The 15741-nt window shown below is 33.6% G+C and overlaps 1 protein-coding gene across 1 annotated transcript; it reads left to right on the plus strand.

The window, feature by feature from the left end:
* The first annotated feature begins 5215 nt into the window (after positions 1 to 5215).
* LOC147286535 (delta(7)-sterol-C5(6)-desaturase-like) lies at positions 5216 to 9934 on the plus strand. The gene is made up of 3 exons (XM_086241860.1): positions 5216 to 5593; positions 7355 to 7660; positions 9264 to 9934. The coding sequence occupies exons 1-3, from the start codon at positions 5368 to 5370 to the stop codon at positions 9554 to 9556; spliced, it is 825 nt and encodes a 274-aa protein (XP_086097986.1). The 5' UTR covers positions 5216 to 5367; the 3' UTR covers positions 9557 to 9934.
* The last annotated feature ends 5807 nt before the right edge of the window (positions 9935 to 15741 follow it).

The following is a 15741-nucleotide window of genomic DNA, read 5'->3' on the forward strand; positions in this document are numbered from 1 at the left end:
TGTCTGTCTTCTTTTCGCGAAATTTCGATGCTTGCTGCATTTTCACAACAATTCCCACCCCCCCCCCCCCACGACTTCACTGTACTTCACTTCACATCTTCACTCTTCACATTCTCTCTCTAGACTTCACCTTCCAAGGCCCAAGACCACCGGCGCATCCCTCACTCACTAGCAGGGGGCGAGGTGAGGCAGCTAAAAGTTGGAAGAGAAGAGAGAGAGAGAGAAGCTCCACCCACAAACTCCAAAGCCATGATTTCTTGTTACTTTGCAAATGAAATTGAGTGCAGTTGAAAGGGAAGTTACTATTGACCAGGGGAAGAAGAAGGATGACTTTGGTTTTTGATGTCTGAACTTGAGAGCATCTGTTCTTTGCTATTGATGACAGATGGACCCGTTTATGGACTAATGCAAAAGGAAACAATTTTTTTTTTGTTTTGTTAAGAAAAGGAAACAATTATTGACCGTGCAAAACAATTCTTTAATATGAACCATTCGTTTCTTATCTTTCTCAATTATTATTTGGTTGGGTTTCTTTTATACTAAATCTTAGTTAGTGAAAAGACTAAAATACCCATTAACCTTCGTTTGTCTATAACTCTCAAACCATAACTCCAAAATACGTTTTTTTTGCGTCTATGAGCTCATTGACCCGAGACCTTTCCAACAAAACTAAAATCAAGACTAGGCCTTTCCTAATTTTTATTGTTCCTCGATGGCCCGCCAAAATCACTAAAAATCCGAATAACTCACCAAAATTAACTTTGAGCTCGTTTCGATAAATTTTATTTTTCTACAACTTCAAATTCATTTATTGCCTTCCAAAATTCTTCAAAAAAATTCTAATATCTCCAAATTAACAAGATAATTATCAATAAATTACTATTTACTCTAAATAAATTATAAACCAACTTTTTGGAGAAAGGTAGTGTTAGTTTTTAGAAGACCAATGGTGCAGACCTTGTATTTTTTGGAGTTAGGGAGATTATCCTATGAATTTTTAAAGAATTCAGAGTATTTTAATTTTTTAAAAATAAATTTGGACTTTCTAAATTTTTTGGAAACTCTCAGAGGGCAAATTGATAATTTGACTCCATAGTAAATTACTATTAGTCAAGACGAGTTCGTAAGAATTTTCCGTGTATTTTTCTGAGTCCGGAACCATTTTTAATTAATTTTCAAAGTTTGTAAAAATAGGAAAAGAGAAATAAAAAAATGGTTGTACATGCAGCCACTTGTAATTGGTTGGGCTTTGCCACTCAGCACGGTGAGGTGGCAAAAGCTTCCCCACCCAAGTTCTTCTCTATGAAAAGACCAAAAAACCCATGAGAATTTGGATGGAGGTGGTAACTTGCAAACAAAATTTAATTCAGGAGGCAACTTGCTTCAATTTTTAATTTAGGTGATAACATGCAAATTGAGTCAAATTTTAGGTGGGTATCTTGCTAAAAAGTCTAAAATTTATCACGTAGTCAACCTTAATCTCTGACCTCCACGTCAAGGTCCACGTAAGCCAACACGTCACTCTCCTTATACCATGCACGCCAAAGCGACGAACACTAAGCATAAGGGGGCATCGATGTGGAACTGGCCAAAGACCCTCCAATGCTCAAGTCAGTAATCATACCTTATTTCAGAATAGTCTAAAGAGCTATTAGTTGTATATTTTACATGAGGGCTAACGTCCCTTATTTATAATGATTATGGTCGAGGGTCTCCTTGTCCTTATCGAACTAGGGTTCTGGATAGCTTACCGCGTAAGTCTTAGCCTAGGGTAAGTCATAACTCCTTATCTAAGTAGAACACATCTTCTACTATAGGCCAACTATCGCAGAGCTCGGGCCTTTTAACTAAAAAGCCCATCTATTCCAACCTAGTCGCCCACAGACCTCACCTTTTAGGACCCTTTTACCTGGGTTCCCAAGTACGATCCTGGGCTGGTACCAGGTCACATCCAGAGTGTCTCCCCTCTCGGGTGTATGCCTCTGAGACTCCCTTATTACAAAGCCCTAGGCTTGGATCCTTGGGCCTAGGCATTTTACCAGTGTCGAGGCTAAGCTATATTTAGCCTTACACTTTCTATGCCTCGAGGCCTACTTAGGCCTTGTGTCTCTATGGTTTCCAGTGCTCGTACCCATGAGTGCCTAGCTACCACTCGAGTTGAAACCAATGCTAACCTAACCTCGCCTCTTTTGGTCACCAAGCCTCCACGACATTGGCCTGTTGGTCGCCAAGCCCACAATTGGGCCTTGGTCATGTGGGTCTTGAGCTCGTGTTTGGGTCTCACACTAGACCCTTCAGACCTATGGATACGTTTTTAATCTCTTGGGCCTTTTTCCTTAGCCCATGTCCAAGCAAACAACGACCCGAACGTCATCCAAGTCTTGTCATTTCCATTTCTACGGCAGGTAGTTCTGCTCAGTCGTTCCATGTATCAACATATATCTTTTGGAAAAATAATGATGCAGTAGAAGAATAGAGACAACCAAGTATCTGTCACCTAGCTTGATATATTTTGCATGAGTAAATCATGAATTTCTTAGTAGGAAGTGTTAAATAGAGAATGTGAGTTATCATTGTAAAAGGAGCTGTTGATAATTAACATGAATGATATTTTTTATTATATCATGAGGTGGATACCAATTAGTTGGAGACAAGTTGTGGCATAGTTAGAGTAGATAGCTGTTATCTGGAGGTGGGAAGTCTATAAATAAGGACGTGGAGACGTTTTAGCTATAAATTGTTCTTCTATCTCTTGAAATGAGTAGAAGGAAAATTTAAGGTGCTTGTTACCCTAAAAAATCACGGCCAACTTTAGCCGTTGACCTAAGCAACATTTGTGTCCTTCCTTAATTAAATAAATGGGTGTGCCACTACATGGCCGAGAGGCCAAGTGTAGAGTTTGTTACAATTAATGTCTTGCGTCGTAAAACCAACTTCCAAATCAAACAACTGGATGACCAGGGAAGGAACAATCCCAATCTAGGTTCTTCTTGCCTTATATCCCAAGGACTTTCACTGATCGTAAGGAGGTTTCTGTTACTGTGTTTGTGAAATCAAAAGTGCGGATAATAGGCTCAAAAGTAATTGAGTTAAAACTCAAACAATGAACTTTGATGAAAAAAAGCATAAGAATCTGATTATCTTGAACTTGAATAACAATGGTTGTTCTAACAATAAATCTCATGAATAAATAAAATCAAATTTCAATCTCCAGCGCAATGCGTAGTTTGGCACAAAAAGTATTGCTTAATTGTGAGCACTGTGTGAAGCAGGCCAGTGGTGACTTTTTAGATTTTTCTTGTTCTTCTATTTCTATATAAAGCGTTACTTGGTTTGTTTGAAATAGCATGGAAGCTGATCGAGTAGAGATGAGAGAGAGAGAGAGAGAGAGAGAGAAAGAGAGAGAAATATTTTCTTGAAGCGTGAGTTGTACACTTAGGTCAAGTGAGGTGGATCATTATGCCTATAGCTTTACATGAGGTAGGGGAAACAAATCCGGGTCAAGAACGAACATTGTGCATAGAGAATTTATGTATACAAACTCCTTAAATAAATTTGAGAGATCCCCAAATTGAAGGGGCCTGTATATAAGCCCCTTCTATTGAAGACTCCTAGTTTAAGGGTAAATAAATAATTTCTTGTGGGACACACTCCACATTATATTTTAATGATCGGAATCGTCTACATTTTATCTCTCCATTAAAGGAGTTAAATCAGAAACCATTTACCCATTTGATTAAATGATTATCATTTTAAGTGTTTATTAAAAATATTTTATTCGTCTATTTATTTTATTAAAATTAGATAGCTTAATGATTTCCAATTGTCTATTTTTTTGCAATGATGATCTTTGAATAGAAACCTAAAAAACATATAGTTAAGAACATTGAAATACTATATGGAGTGGGTCCCATGAGGAACTCCATAAATAAAATTATTTGAAGATTCCTCAATAGAAGGAGTCTGTATATATATACACACACACATACACAAAGTCTCTCTGCAGGACGTCTGCTCTTTAACTAAAAACATAAAAGGGTATTTTTATGATATTTTGTCATTTTTTGGCAATTGTTTTACAAGGTTCAACATTTTAGGGTATATAGTTATATATTTTAGGGTATATAATTATTGTTCGAGGTTAAAACCTAAAATCTAACCAATAAATGAGAACTCATGACCATGATAGTTAAAACCAAGGAGTATGTATTGATTCATGATTTATACCTTAAAAGGATTAAACCCCATCAAGAATAAGATCAAAAAGTGAAAAAAACCCATAAAATATGTGTCAGTTCTTTAATTAAAGAATGGACATCTTGCAGAGAGAAAAGCTATATACATATATATATATATATAGAGGGAGCTTCAAGTAAGGATGTCATTATTTTAAGAAAGTAAGAACATCATCTCTGTGTATCACCTGACAATGCAGTTAGGTGATCAGAACCGTTCATTATTTAGGTCCTTCCTCAAGGATCATTCCTGTAAAAAATCAACCAAATAAGTACTTGTTTGGTTATTAAACTAATCAAACAAATACAGTCCATTAGATAAAATTGAAATAATATTGACTGTAATAAACTGGCTAAACAGTTTTTGATTTGGCTGATTTTTTGCAAAGTTGATTTCTTATAATGCTCATCCACCTCATAATTTAATGGTCAAAACCATCAAATTTTCTAATTTTCCTTTAGGAATTTTCATTGCAAAAAAAAAAAAAAAAAAAGATAAATCGGATAACTGCTAACAAATAATTAAATGATGATAGTTTCAAAGTCTGTCAAAAATTCTATGTTTATCTATTTATTTTGTCACAATTGAATGTCATCTTTTAATCACTTGTTAAATAGTTTATAATTTGCCTATTTTTCTTAAGAATGATAATTAGACAGAGACTTAAAAAATAAACAATTTGAATTAGCAAACTACCATTTAAAGTAGACCCATCATGAATCCCACAATAAGCGAAGAATCCCTTAATGGAAGGGTGGAAGCCCCTGTATATATAGTCGCTATAGTCTATACAATAATAAAGCAAGTCCTCCTATTGGTGTAGGATTTTACCGGTTCTCCTAGAAGTCATGTTGTGAAAATCCAAAGGGTGTTAGGAACACACATGAACCTTGATGGTCCGGCCCTTCAGCATATCAAGTGGCTGGCCTTTAATATAAATTCTACTTGTCCACGCATCTTTTCCCTGGTTGAAACATAACATAGGAATCTCAAGCTCCAGCTCACCCTCTCTCTCTCTCTCTCTCTCTCTCTCTCTCTCTCTCTCTCTCTCTCTCTCTCTCTCTCTCTCCCTCTTTGTCTGTCTTTGAAATCGCCGGCGACCCATCATCGCCGGGACAATCATCATTGCAGATGATGGAGGACTCCTCGTACCTGAAGCTGTTCTTGGACGAGACCAATTTCTACAACCGCATTGTGCTGGGCAGCCTCTTGCCAAGTAGAGTGTGGGACCCACTCCCCCACTTCTTCCAGGCGTGGCTGCGCAACTTCCTTGGTGGAACCTTAATCTACTTGGTCTCCGGCTTCCTCTGGTGCTTCTACATTTATTACTTGAAACGCAACCTTTATATCCCCCAACGTACATCTATAACCTCTATTAACTACATGTTTCTTCACTGATATTACTTTTTTTTTTTCTTTGCTTTATTGTTTGTCTGGTGTTTTGGTTGTTGGGGATGGGATATATGAGTCTGGAATTTGATGGGTCATGTTTGGTTTTTTATTCTGAATCTCTCTTTGTTTTGGGGTTTAGGAGAATTTTATGAACACCAGAAAACAGAGTTACAGACAAACACATTGTTCATATCCTGAATTCGTTTTACTTTTTTTTCTTGAATTATTTTAGTCTTGACTGATGAGTGTAGTGTATGTCATATTCTGTTATTCTTGTGGATGCTCTATTTTATTTTATTTTCATTTTGGGTTTAGGATGTTCATATCTGGTAAGAGTTGGGTTGTGTGAAGCAGGTGATTTTGAATTTTTTGTTTAATTTTATTTTTTTCAAATGGATCAAGCATTCTCTCTGTCTCACTGAATTTTTGAGACCTTTAAATCTATTTAGCAGATTGGTTTTATTTGTTTCAAAACTTCTGAATCTGCTTGTTTGCTTGCTCTTTTTTTATTTATTTTTTTTTCTTGGCCTCTTTCTCACTGGGGTCAGTTGGGTTTTATATGACTATTGACTAGTCTCATTTTAATTCTCAGTAAAATTAAATGGACTATTTATTTGAACTAGTTTTTGAAGTGTCGGATCTGTGTCTTAACTTTTTAGTTGATATTGATTGATGAGTAAATTGAGTTACTGTGTTTTCTTAATGTGCTCTAGAGTTTGATATGAATTGGGTTTTGTTTGTTTATTTTTCTTTTCAACCTCCTTTCCATTCATTGTTTTTTCTTTTGGTTAAATAGTTAAGAATTTTTTTTTGTGTTTAACATTATCTAAGATGAGGCAAGCTTGTTGTTTCCCTCAAACCAATAAAATGTAAAGGATGAGATGAACATTTTTATTTTCGAGTTATTTCATAGTTGAACAGTGTTTATGATTCCTTATAATTGATCTGTATGGAAAATATTTATCTGAATGAACCTGTCATGACCATTCTGTAGACTTCCTTGTTTTGTCACATGGTTATATTTTGTGTCAGAAGTTGTAAGTTTGTTTTTCTCAGCATTTGATAAAACTGCATTTTCCGAATTGGATACTGTTCTGACACGAAAGAGAAAATGAAAATAGGGTATAAGGTACTTCAATGAATACACCCAAGCATGCTACAAGGTTATTGATTCTCTGATATTTTGTTCCTTGACCTTAGAATTTGTTGTGTATTGACATCTATTTTGTTGTTTGATGGGATCCCAAGCATAGATTGATCCTACACTATATGTTTGCAAAAGTGTGATATGAAAGTGTTATCTTTCTGCGAATAGAATTTAAGAATTCTCACATGTCACTACCAGTTACTTGGTCCAATCCCTTGTTGACCCATAATGTTAGATACCTGTTAAAATGATGTTTTTTTAGCATGTTTAATTGAAGTTGTTAAATGATTTTGATGTTTGTTTCTGATATTTTTTTTAATCATTTCTATACTAAGAATTGATTTTATAGATCTATGCCCTGATACGTTATAATGAATAAGAATTTACCAATATTATGGACTTTAAAGTAACTAGTACCATGAAACTGTTTTTTGTCAGTCAGTTAACTGGTATAAGGCCTCTAAGAGGTTCTAGTTTGAATGTGTAGTGGTCCAACTGAAAGTTTGGGGAGCGATCATAAGACTTGAAATTTGGAATTGTGCTTTCTATGTGACAAATTGACGTTTCACTCCATTGCAGATGCCATTCCCTCTAATAAAGCCATGCTTTTGCAAATATATGTTGCCATGAAGGCCATGCCTTGGTACTGTGCTCTTCCATGTATTTCTGAGTACATGGTTGAAAATGGCTGGACAAAGTGCTTCTCAAGAATAAGTGATGTCGGTTGGCTTGCTTACCTCACCTATTTAGCAATTTATCTTGTAATCGTGGAGTTTGGAATTTATTGGATGCATAGAGAGTTGCATGACATAAAACCTCTGTATAAATATCTTCATGCTACCCATCACATCTACAACAAGCAGAATACCCTCTCTCCATTTGCTGGCAAGTTATCTAACTACTCAACTTTCACGCCTTCTGTCAATTTTAATGTTTATATAATCTGTCTGATTTGGATGCATGTGCGCATATCTGTCATGTTTGGTTTATTAGCTGACTCTATAATGTGATGTAGAACATATGTGAAAACTGTGTTTGGTGGACTTGATGAGTTTGCATTTCCTGTTTCTTTGTTTCCCAAATTGCCTCTCTCTCTTCTTTCTCTTACTCTAAAGTAATTTTGGCTGTAACCAATTCTGAAACTCTCAGTTGTTCTCTGGATCAGTAAGAAGCATAAAACTGCGTGAATATTACATGAAACTATATGAAATGTGTATACACTTTCAATTGTTCTTCAGTCTCATACACTACTTAGAGGGTTAGCCTGACTAGAATCAATTGATACAAATATCATTCCAGGAATGTTTGATAGTTTAGTTGATCAAACCAAATTCTTCTCTCTATGGCCTTTCACTAATTAAACAAAAATGGACAATTAATGATCTCTATTCTCTAATTATATATATATTTAGTTGGGTCAGTTGTGTAATTGGATCTGCTCTTTCTGGTAGCTTAACAAGCCAATGATGTACCATCTTTCATTTGCTCTGCCTGATTCTCTCTCTCTCTCTCTCTCTCTCTCTCTCTCTCTCTCTCTCTCTCTCTCTCTCTCTCTCTCTCTCTCTGTGTTTTATATATATATATATAGATGTGTGTGTATGTATTCTGAATCATTGCTTGACTAACAGTCAACCTTAGTATCACCCATTTCCCCATTTCAGTTTGGTATGGTATAGGTTTCTGATTTCATGCTTCTGCTACTAAGGCCATTCCCAACATCAGATTGTATAAAGCAGTCTATGCATTGATCATAAAATGGACTTGGATTTCTTAGTACACGAGTAAAAGAATATTCCATTTATGATTCATATCTTTCTAAGACATTTTAAAAGAGTAATCCCTGTTGACAATCCTTTTCACATGATTTGGAAGGAAAAAGTAAAAAATTTTGGCAGGTTTTTTGCTCATGGTAAGTCAACACTTGTGATATTTTTCCAAAGGAGGAGGCCTAATATAAGCCTATCTTGACATTGGTGCATATGTGTGGAATGGGAGCTGAAAGTATAGATCATTTGTTTCTTCATTTCCCTATTACTCTGAGTAGGTAGTGTGGGTGGAATGAAATAAGAGGTTTTCTGAAAACTGTAGGGGGGAGGCAGTGGATGGATTATGCGATAGAGTTTATTTTTGGACATTATTGTGGGCTTGAATTTCATCGGAAGTTTGGGATGCACCATTCTTTTTTCTTATTTGTGCGGATTGGACAACAATAGTCTCTTAAGATTTATAGTGCTTAGTTGAGCTGTTTTGCATTATTCTATTTGTAATTACTTGGAACTGGTTTTTGATTGTTTTAGGAGCTATTTGGTTATGGATTTTGTATGTGCTCCAGCAGACAGCATGTCCACTTTGTTGTACTTTATTTATAGCATTTCAAGTTTTTGGTCATAGAAATCAATGTCATTTAATCATTCCACCTTGTCATCAGGTTTCAAAATCGGGTTCCTACTCATTGTACTAATGACTATTTTGAATCTGTTTATCTCAGGTTTGGCTTTTCACCCACTTGATGGCATACTGCAGGCAGTTCCACATGTTGTAGCTCTGTTTCTTGTCCCAATGCACTTTACTACCCACATAGCACTCCTATTTATTGAGGCCATATGGACAGCAAACATTCACGATTGCATCCATGCCAAGATATGGCCTGTCATGGGGGCTGGCTACCACACCATTCATCATACTACGTATCGGCATAATTATGGCCATTATACTATATGGATGGATTGGATGTGTGGAACTCTTCGGGACCCTAAGGACGATGAATCAAAAGTCTTATGAAGCGCTCTCACTGCACTGATTACCTGGCTGCTGATTTTGTTTTTCATTTTGAATGATGTTTGGATTCCTTTTTGTGTATGTGGTCTGTGCTTGTAAATTGTGTTGGTCATTAGTTTCTTCTTGAGTTACTGACTAGAAAATGCTATAGAGAATCTAGCAGAGAAGATATTTTGGGCATTAGCTGGAGGTTTTTGTTCTTGTTATCTATTATTCAGTTGGTCCCAAGTCCCATACCCCATGTAGTCAATTCAAATAAATTGATGCTTTTGGGGCATGTTTTGAATGGATTAGAAATTTTTCATCAAATTAGAGATGTGCTAATGTATATAATGTGTTCAGGATATATCTCTTTTTTTATTATCCTCTCATTTTCCCTTCCTTATCTTTAATTAATTTTTTGTTTGTATTTTAATTAAAAAATAAAAATAAGAACTTCAGTTGATTGATTTCTATATTAAGAAAATATAATATAACTTATTTTAGGAGATCTGATTGATTTTTATAATAGGAGAGATCTAAAGTGATTCAGTTTAATATCACTATCCTGAGAGTCGACCAAAAACATCATCTCTGGATTTATTTTTTTTTTTTGTGTGTACAGTTCTCTGGATTGGTTTTGTCTGCTCATTGCGCTGTACTTTGACCTTAATCTTGTGATTTATATTGAAATTGGAAAAGTATCTACCATCCATTACAAGCCATAGGTTCATCACTACGACACTTGCAACCGGTTGAGGGTTTTGCCGACTTTGACGGACTGGATTGGATGACGTAATCTAATTTAATTTGTTGCATGCTTTTTGACATCCGAGGCATTTAGATTCTAAACCTAACCTAATCCTAAAATTTGTCTCACTCATCCTCACCATTTGGGTTAACCCCAAAAATTTATATTCTAAACATTTGAAATATTGAAACTATGAATAATCTAAATTCTTTGAAAGAATAATATTTGGTACATTATATAGCACAAAACACTTTAGCTTTCAATCTTCATTTCATATTAAATTCTAATAAAATTTGAGAATGGATTTGATTCGATGATAATTTTTTCATGTATTGATATCTTTTTTTTTTTTTTTTTCTTCATATTAAAACCTATGATGGAGTCTAATTCAATGAATCAAATATTGTACCGATTGGATTGGATTGCAATATGTACAAATGGTTTTGCGAAAAATTTCTCGAATTGACTTGGATTATGTATAAGCAATATTGAATTGGATTGGATTGGAAGATTGGATTGGATTACAATATATACAATCAATATCTATATCGAATTGTATAAAAATTTGTTAAAATCAATGGTTTCAAATCTACGAACACTCCTAGCCGAAAAAGAAACCAAAAAACAAGTCTATGTTTAATACCCAAGTCTCAAAGAAATTATTCTTTATAACCAATAAACTATCAAGTTGTATAACCAATTCACGCGTTATAATATGGGTGAACGTTATTAAACTATACCCTACAAGTATAAACTCATCGTCCACCAATATAGTAATATGTTGATTGGTTACATCATGTAAAAGTCATAAATAATAATTTTTCCAAAGAGGAAGCTAAATTATATGTTATATTGTTCTAACTGGGTCGTTTTTTTTTTTAAGTCCAAAACATATAATCTAAAGACAAAATAACCCAACACAGAATAGCAAGTACCAATCCGGCCCACTTTTAAAATAACAAGCTGAAATGACAACTATATATATTGAAAAGCACCTATTTACAATACTGCCACCGGTTTTGTTTTTGATATGCTACCCACCATATATTTGTCAATGTCCCACATTTTTTTCACATTTTTTTTCCCAAATTTATATCTCCCGCCTGCCATGTGTCTCTTGTTTTTTTTTTTTAGTTGAAGCTTGCCATGTGCTGTTTCTTTGAGCTCTTGAACTAAATTCATACATTGGTTTATTTTTATTTTTTTAACTGATTCATGGATTTAGTCGTTTTAATTTTAACAAAATATACATGACTTTTGTTAATAAGGAAAAAATACATCAGACACCACCTATAACTATATGCAATGTCCAAAAATATCTATAAAAATCACACAGTAACTAACTAAAAATAACAACCAACAAAATTTCTCAATTAACTTTGTTATTGAAAAATCAATTACATAGTCATTGTTGAATAGTAACAATTGCAGATAGTCACTATTGAACAGTAACAATAGCATATTGTCATTGACAAATAAAAAATTGGAGAAAACACTTGATATTTTCATATTTTGGTGTATTTCTGCAAGAAAAAAAATATAATTTAGTGATAAATAAAAAATAAAAAATAGTTTTCATCTGTAATGAAATATAAAAATCAAAGTACAACATTATCACTGTCGGATAGTAACTATAACATCAAGTGTTCAAGTATCCCTTTTTACACATTATTCTCTTTAATCAAAGAGTAGATTACAATTTTGGCCAAAAAAAAAAAAAGAGTAGATTACAATAACTTACACCTTTGGCACCATGAAACTAGGTAAATATCATATTCCAAACTCAACATGTCAAAGAATGTCATTAAAAATTGGAAACAGATACATAAAAACACTGTAACACAGTCCCTGTTAGACAGTAACAATAACAGTCAAATCTTTACCATATCATTGGCTTTACCAAAACAGCAGCATATGACAAGAACTACACCTTAAAAACCATGAAAATAAAAATTATCATGTTCCCAAACTCAAACATATCAAAGAATGCAATGTAAATTTGAAAACATATCTGAAACCTGAGATGCTCCACCAGAGAGATAGAGGACGGACTGTATGGGAGTTGAGTGAATGGCTTCGACTACTGCTCTCATTCTCACACTCATACTCACACAATTACTCACGTATATTCAGTATCATGTTTGCAAATTAATTAGGTGAAATTTCAGATAGATAAAGCCAAGCAAAGAAATCACACAAAAATGCAAACTAATTATAATAGCTCATCCCACTTGTCTTCTGGAGTTAAACTTACCTGCAACCAAAGAAACCCCTGTTTGCAGATAAACCAGAAGGATGTGCTGCTTTGAGAATGTGATTGCTTTGACTCATCAAGGATGTTAGTAACAAGTTGTTACTAACATGCAGTAACAATATACAACATGTTGTTACTGCCAAGCAATAACAATATATAACATGTTGTTACTGCCAAACAGTAACAACCATAGACTTACTTACAATTTCAATTCTATGTAAAAAATGGGCAAAAAGCCTTGCACATTCATCATCAATATGACATCTCAGCGCTGACAATTAAGAACACATTCAAATAATCAAAAATGAATAAATACATTGTTTTCTCTTTAAGCATTGAAGCCTTCGTCAACTCCCTCCAAACTTGGGAAAGTTTGGGTTCTGTTCGAATAAAGGAAACAGCATTGCAGTTACCATTCCAAATCCGTATCTACATTAGTTGAAAATAGTAAATTGAACTCAGCCTAACGTAACTTCAATCATTTCACTAGTGCATTACTACCAATAAGTAAAATTTAACAATACATTGCATTTCTTGTACCTATTATTATTGTATTTAAAAAATAAATACATTCGCTTTAGTTTTGGTTCCTTCCCATAAAAGCCAACAAACACAAAGCTTTAAAAATAAAAACAATAATCAAAATAATAATGAGATCCTCGCACAGTCGCACAAGACTGTATCCAATTCTAATTATTTTCCCAGTAACCAAACAGACAAGAGAAGCGAAGAAGAAGACGATACCGTATTAGAACCCCCGGGTCTTGGGCGCTCAAAAGCTGCTAAAAAAGTCGCCATTTTCGCCGATTAACATCGAAATCGTGCTCAACAAAAAGCAGCATTTCAACAACGCGAATCGGCCGAACCGCCCATTGAATCAATAAAATGTATTGAATTAAAATAATAAATCAATCAAAATGTAGAAATAAACCTTAGATTTCAAAGCAGATCTGCTGCAAATCGAGCTCCACCAAACAAATCCAGTAACACAGTACGCATGCTTGAAATAGAGAAATCTGCATGAGAGATCGGCGAGCATGAAAGATCGACGAGCATGAGAGATCGGTGAGAGAGCGATCAACGAGAGAGAGAGAGAGAGAGAGAGATGAACGAGAGAGAACAGAGTGTGAGCGAGAAATGCAAAATGGGCAAAATCGGCATTAAAAAAAATAAATAAGCTGAACTAAGAAGCAAGTGGACTGGACAACATAAATTATGGGCCGGAAGAAAATGAAGTGGACCCGTTAGGAAGGCATATTAAGGCGGTGGACTGTATAGGAATCAGCTAGCCTAAACTGGGGTTATTAGTAATTTACTTTTTATATAAAGCGATGATAGTTAGTAAATTTGCACTACATTTAAAAAAAAAAAAAAAAATTCTATTTACTCTTTTCATAAGTACGAAAAAGTATGTGTATTTTTCAATCCAAACGCATAATATACATATTTTTCAATTATATGTGTACTAGATCTATATTAAACACGTATTATCATGTATAACATGTATTTTTCACGTATTATTTTCATATTTTTAAAAAAATAGTAAAATTTTATATCTAGAAAATAAATAAAATTATATTATATCATATTATACCCGAACTTTTCACCATATTTTTAAAGGAAATATTCTGAATAATACACATGTATATTTTATACGTATTTTTACCATCTCATATATTATAAACTATTTTACTCTCTAGACTATCGCACTTGGAATTTAGAAAATTAAAGTACTTGACTTTTTCAATTTTGTCAATTTAGATAATTTCATCAATTTATTTGCTTTCCAACAAAAACTTTGTTTACACAAATCAAATGCCTATGCCATCACGAAGGGTCTTTATTGAGAAAAAAATGATAGTCACGTGCCGATCGCTATCACTTGTATAAATTTACTGACCAAATCAGCGGAATTACCTCCATTGCATTAATTGAAAAGCCAAATACCTTAATCTTTCAAATTGAAAATCTGAGAAGCAAAATGACATTATCTCTATTATTAACTATGAAAGCGATTTTTAGGGCCAGTTTGGTATTGCTGTGTGAAAAAACAGCTGTAAGGTAAAACAGCTGTGAAGTAAAGTCAGCTGTAAAGTAAAGCAGCTGAGTGTTTGGTAAAGTATGTTTTCAAAAGTGCTGTGAGTGCAAAAAATAGTATCAAAATGTTTGGTAAATGTTAATGTAAAAGTGCTGTGACTGTGTATAATTACTAAAATAGACATGATGCTAAAAGTGTCTTTCACTTATTTGTTTGGTAAAAATAAAATGTGTTTTACTTGTTTTTTAAATTTTTGGCTACAAATTTTTATTAGCATTAATTTTTCTAAGAACAACATTATTAAATAACTATGTTTATTATTTTTTTAGGTATATTATAATTTTAATCGTACAAATAAAATATCATAATTAATTATCACAATATAAAATATACCTAACAATGGATATATTTTTTAATTTAAAATAAACAAATTAAAAATATAGAAATCAATGAGGATATTATGGGTAAAATAAAATATTCATTGTTGCTGTGATTCACTACAACTTTCAAAAGCAACTAGAAACCTGCTTTTCTGTTTTTGTTGTGGGGAGTTGAGAATTGTGGGAAAAAGCAGTTTTTAATTCTTTTACCAAACACCAAAACTGCTGTAGGTGATTGAGAATTGTCTTCCACAGCAGCTTTTGGATCTTCCACCGCAATCCCAAACGGGGCCTTAGGGCCAGTTTGGTATTGCTGTGTGAAAAAACAGCTGTGAAGTAAAGCAGCTGAGTATTTGGTAAAGTATGTTTTCAAAAGTGCTGTGAGTGCAAAAAACAGTATTAAAGTGTTTGGTAAATGTTAATGTAAAAGTGCTATGACTGTGAATAATTACTAAAATAGACATGATACTAAAAGTGTCTTTCACTTATTTATTTGGTAAAAATAACATGTGTTTTACTTGTTTTTTAAATTTTTGGCTACAAATTTTTATTAGCATTAATTTTTCTAAGAACAACATTATTAAATAAGTATGTCTATTATTTTTTTAGGTATATTATAATTTTAATCGTGCAAATAAAATATCATAATTAATTATCACAATATAAAATATAACTAACAATGGACATATTTTTTAATTTAAAATAAACAAATTAAAAATATAGAAATCAATGAGGATATTATGAGTAAAATAAAATATTCATTGTTGCTGTGATTCACTGCAGCTT

Source organism: Dryas octopetala, chromosome 4, assembly GCF_963921425.1.
Source record: "Dryas octopetala chromosome 4, drDryOcto1.1, whole genome shotgun sequence".
Taxonomy (NCBI): Eukaryota; Viridiplantae; Streptophyta; class Magnoliopsida; order Rosales; family Rosaceae; genus Dryas; species Dryas octopetala.

Bases quoted from the DNA above. Each gene is read 5' to 3' on its own strand.
- LOC147286535 (XM_086241860.1), top strand. From the start codon at position 5,368: ATGATGGAGGACTCCTCGTACCTGAAGCTGTTCTTGGACGAGACCAAT. The intron at 5,594-7,354 runs GTACATCTATAA...ACTCCATTGCAG, and splicing joins CAACCTTTATATCCCCCAAC to ATGCCATTCCCTCTAATAAA. The intron at 7,661-9,263 runs GCAAGTTATCTA...TGTTTATCTCAG, and splicing joins TACCCTCTCTCCATTTGCTG to GTTTGGCTTTTCACCCACTT.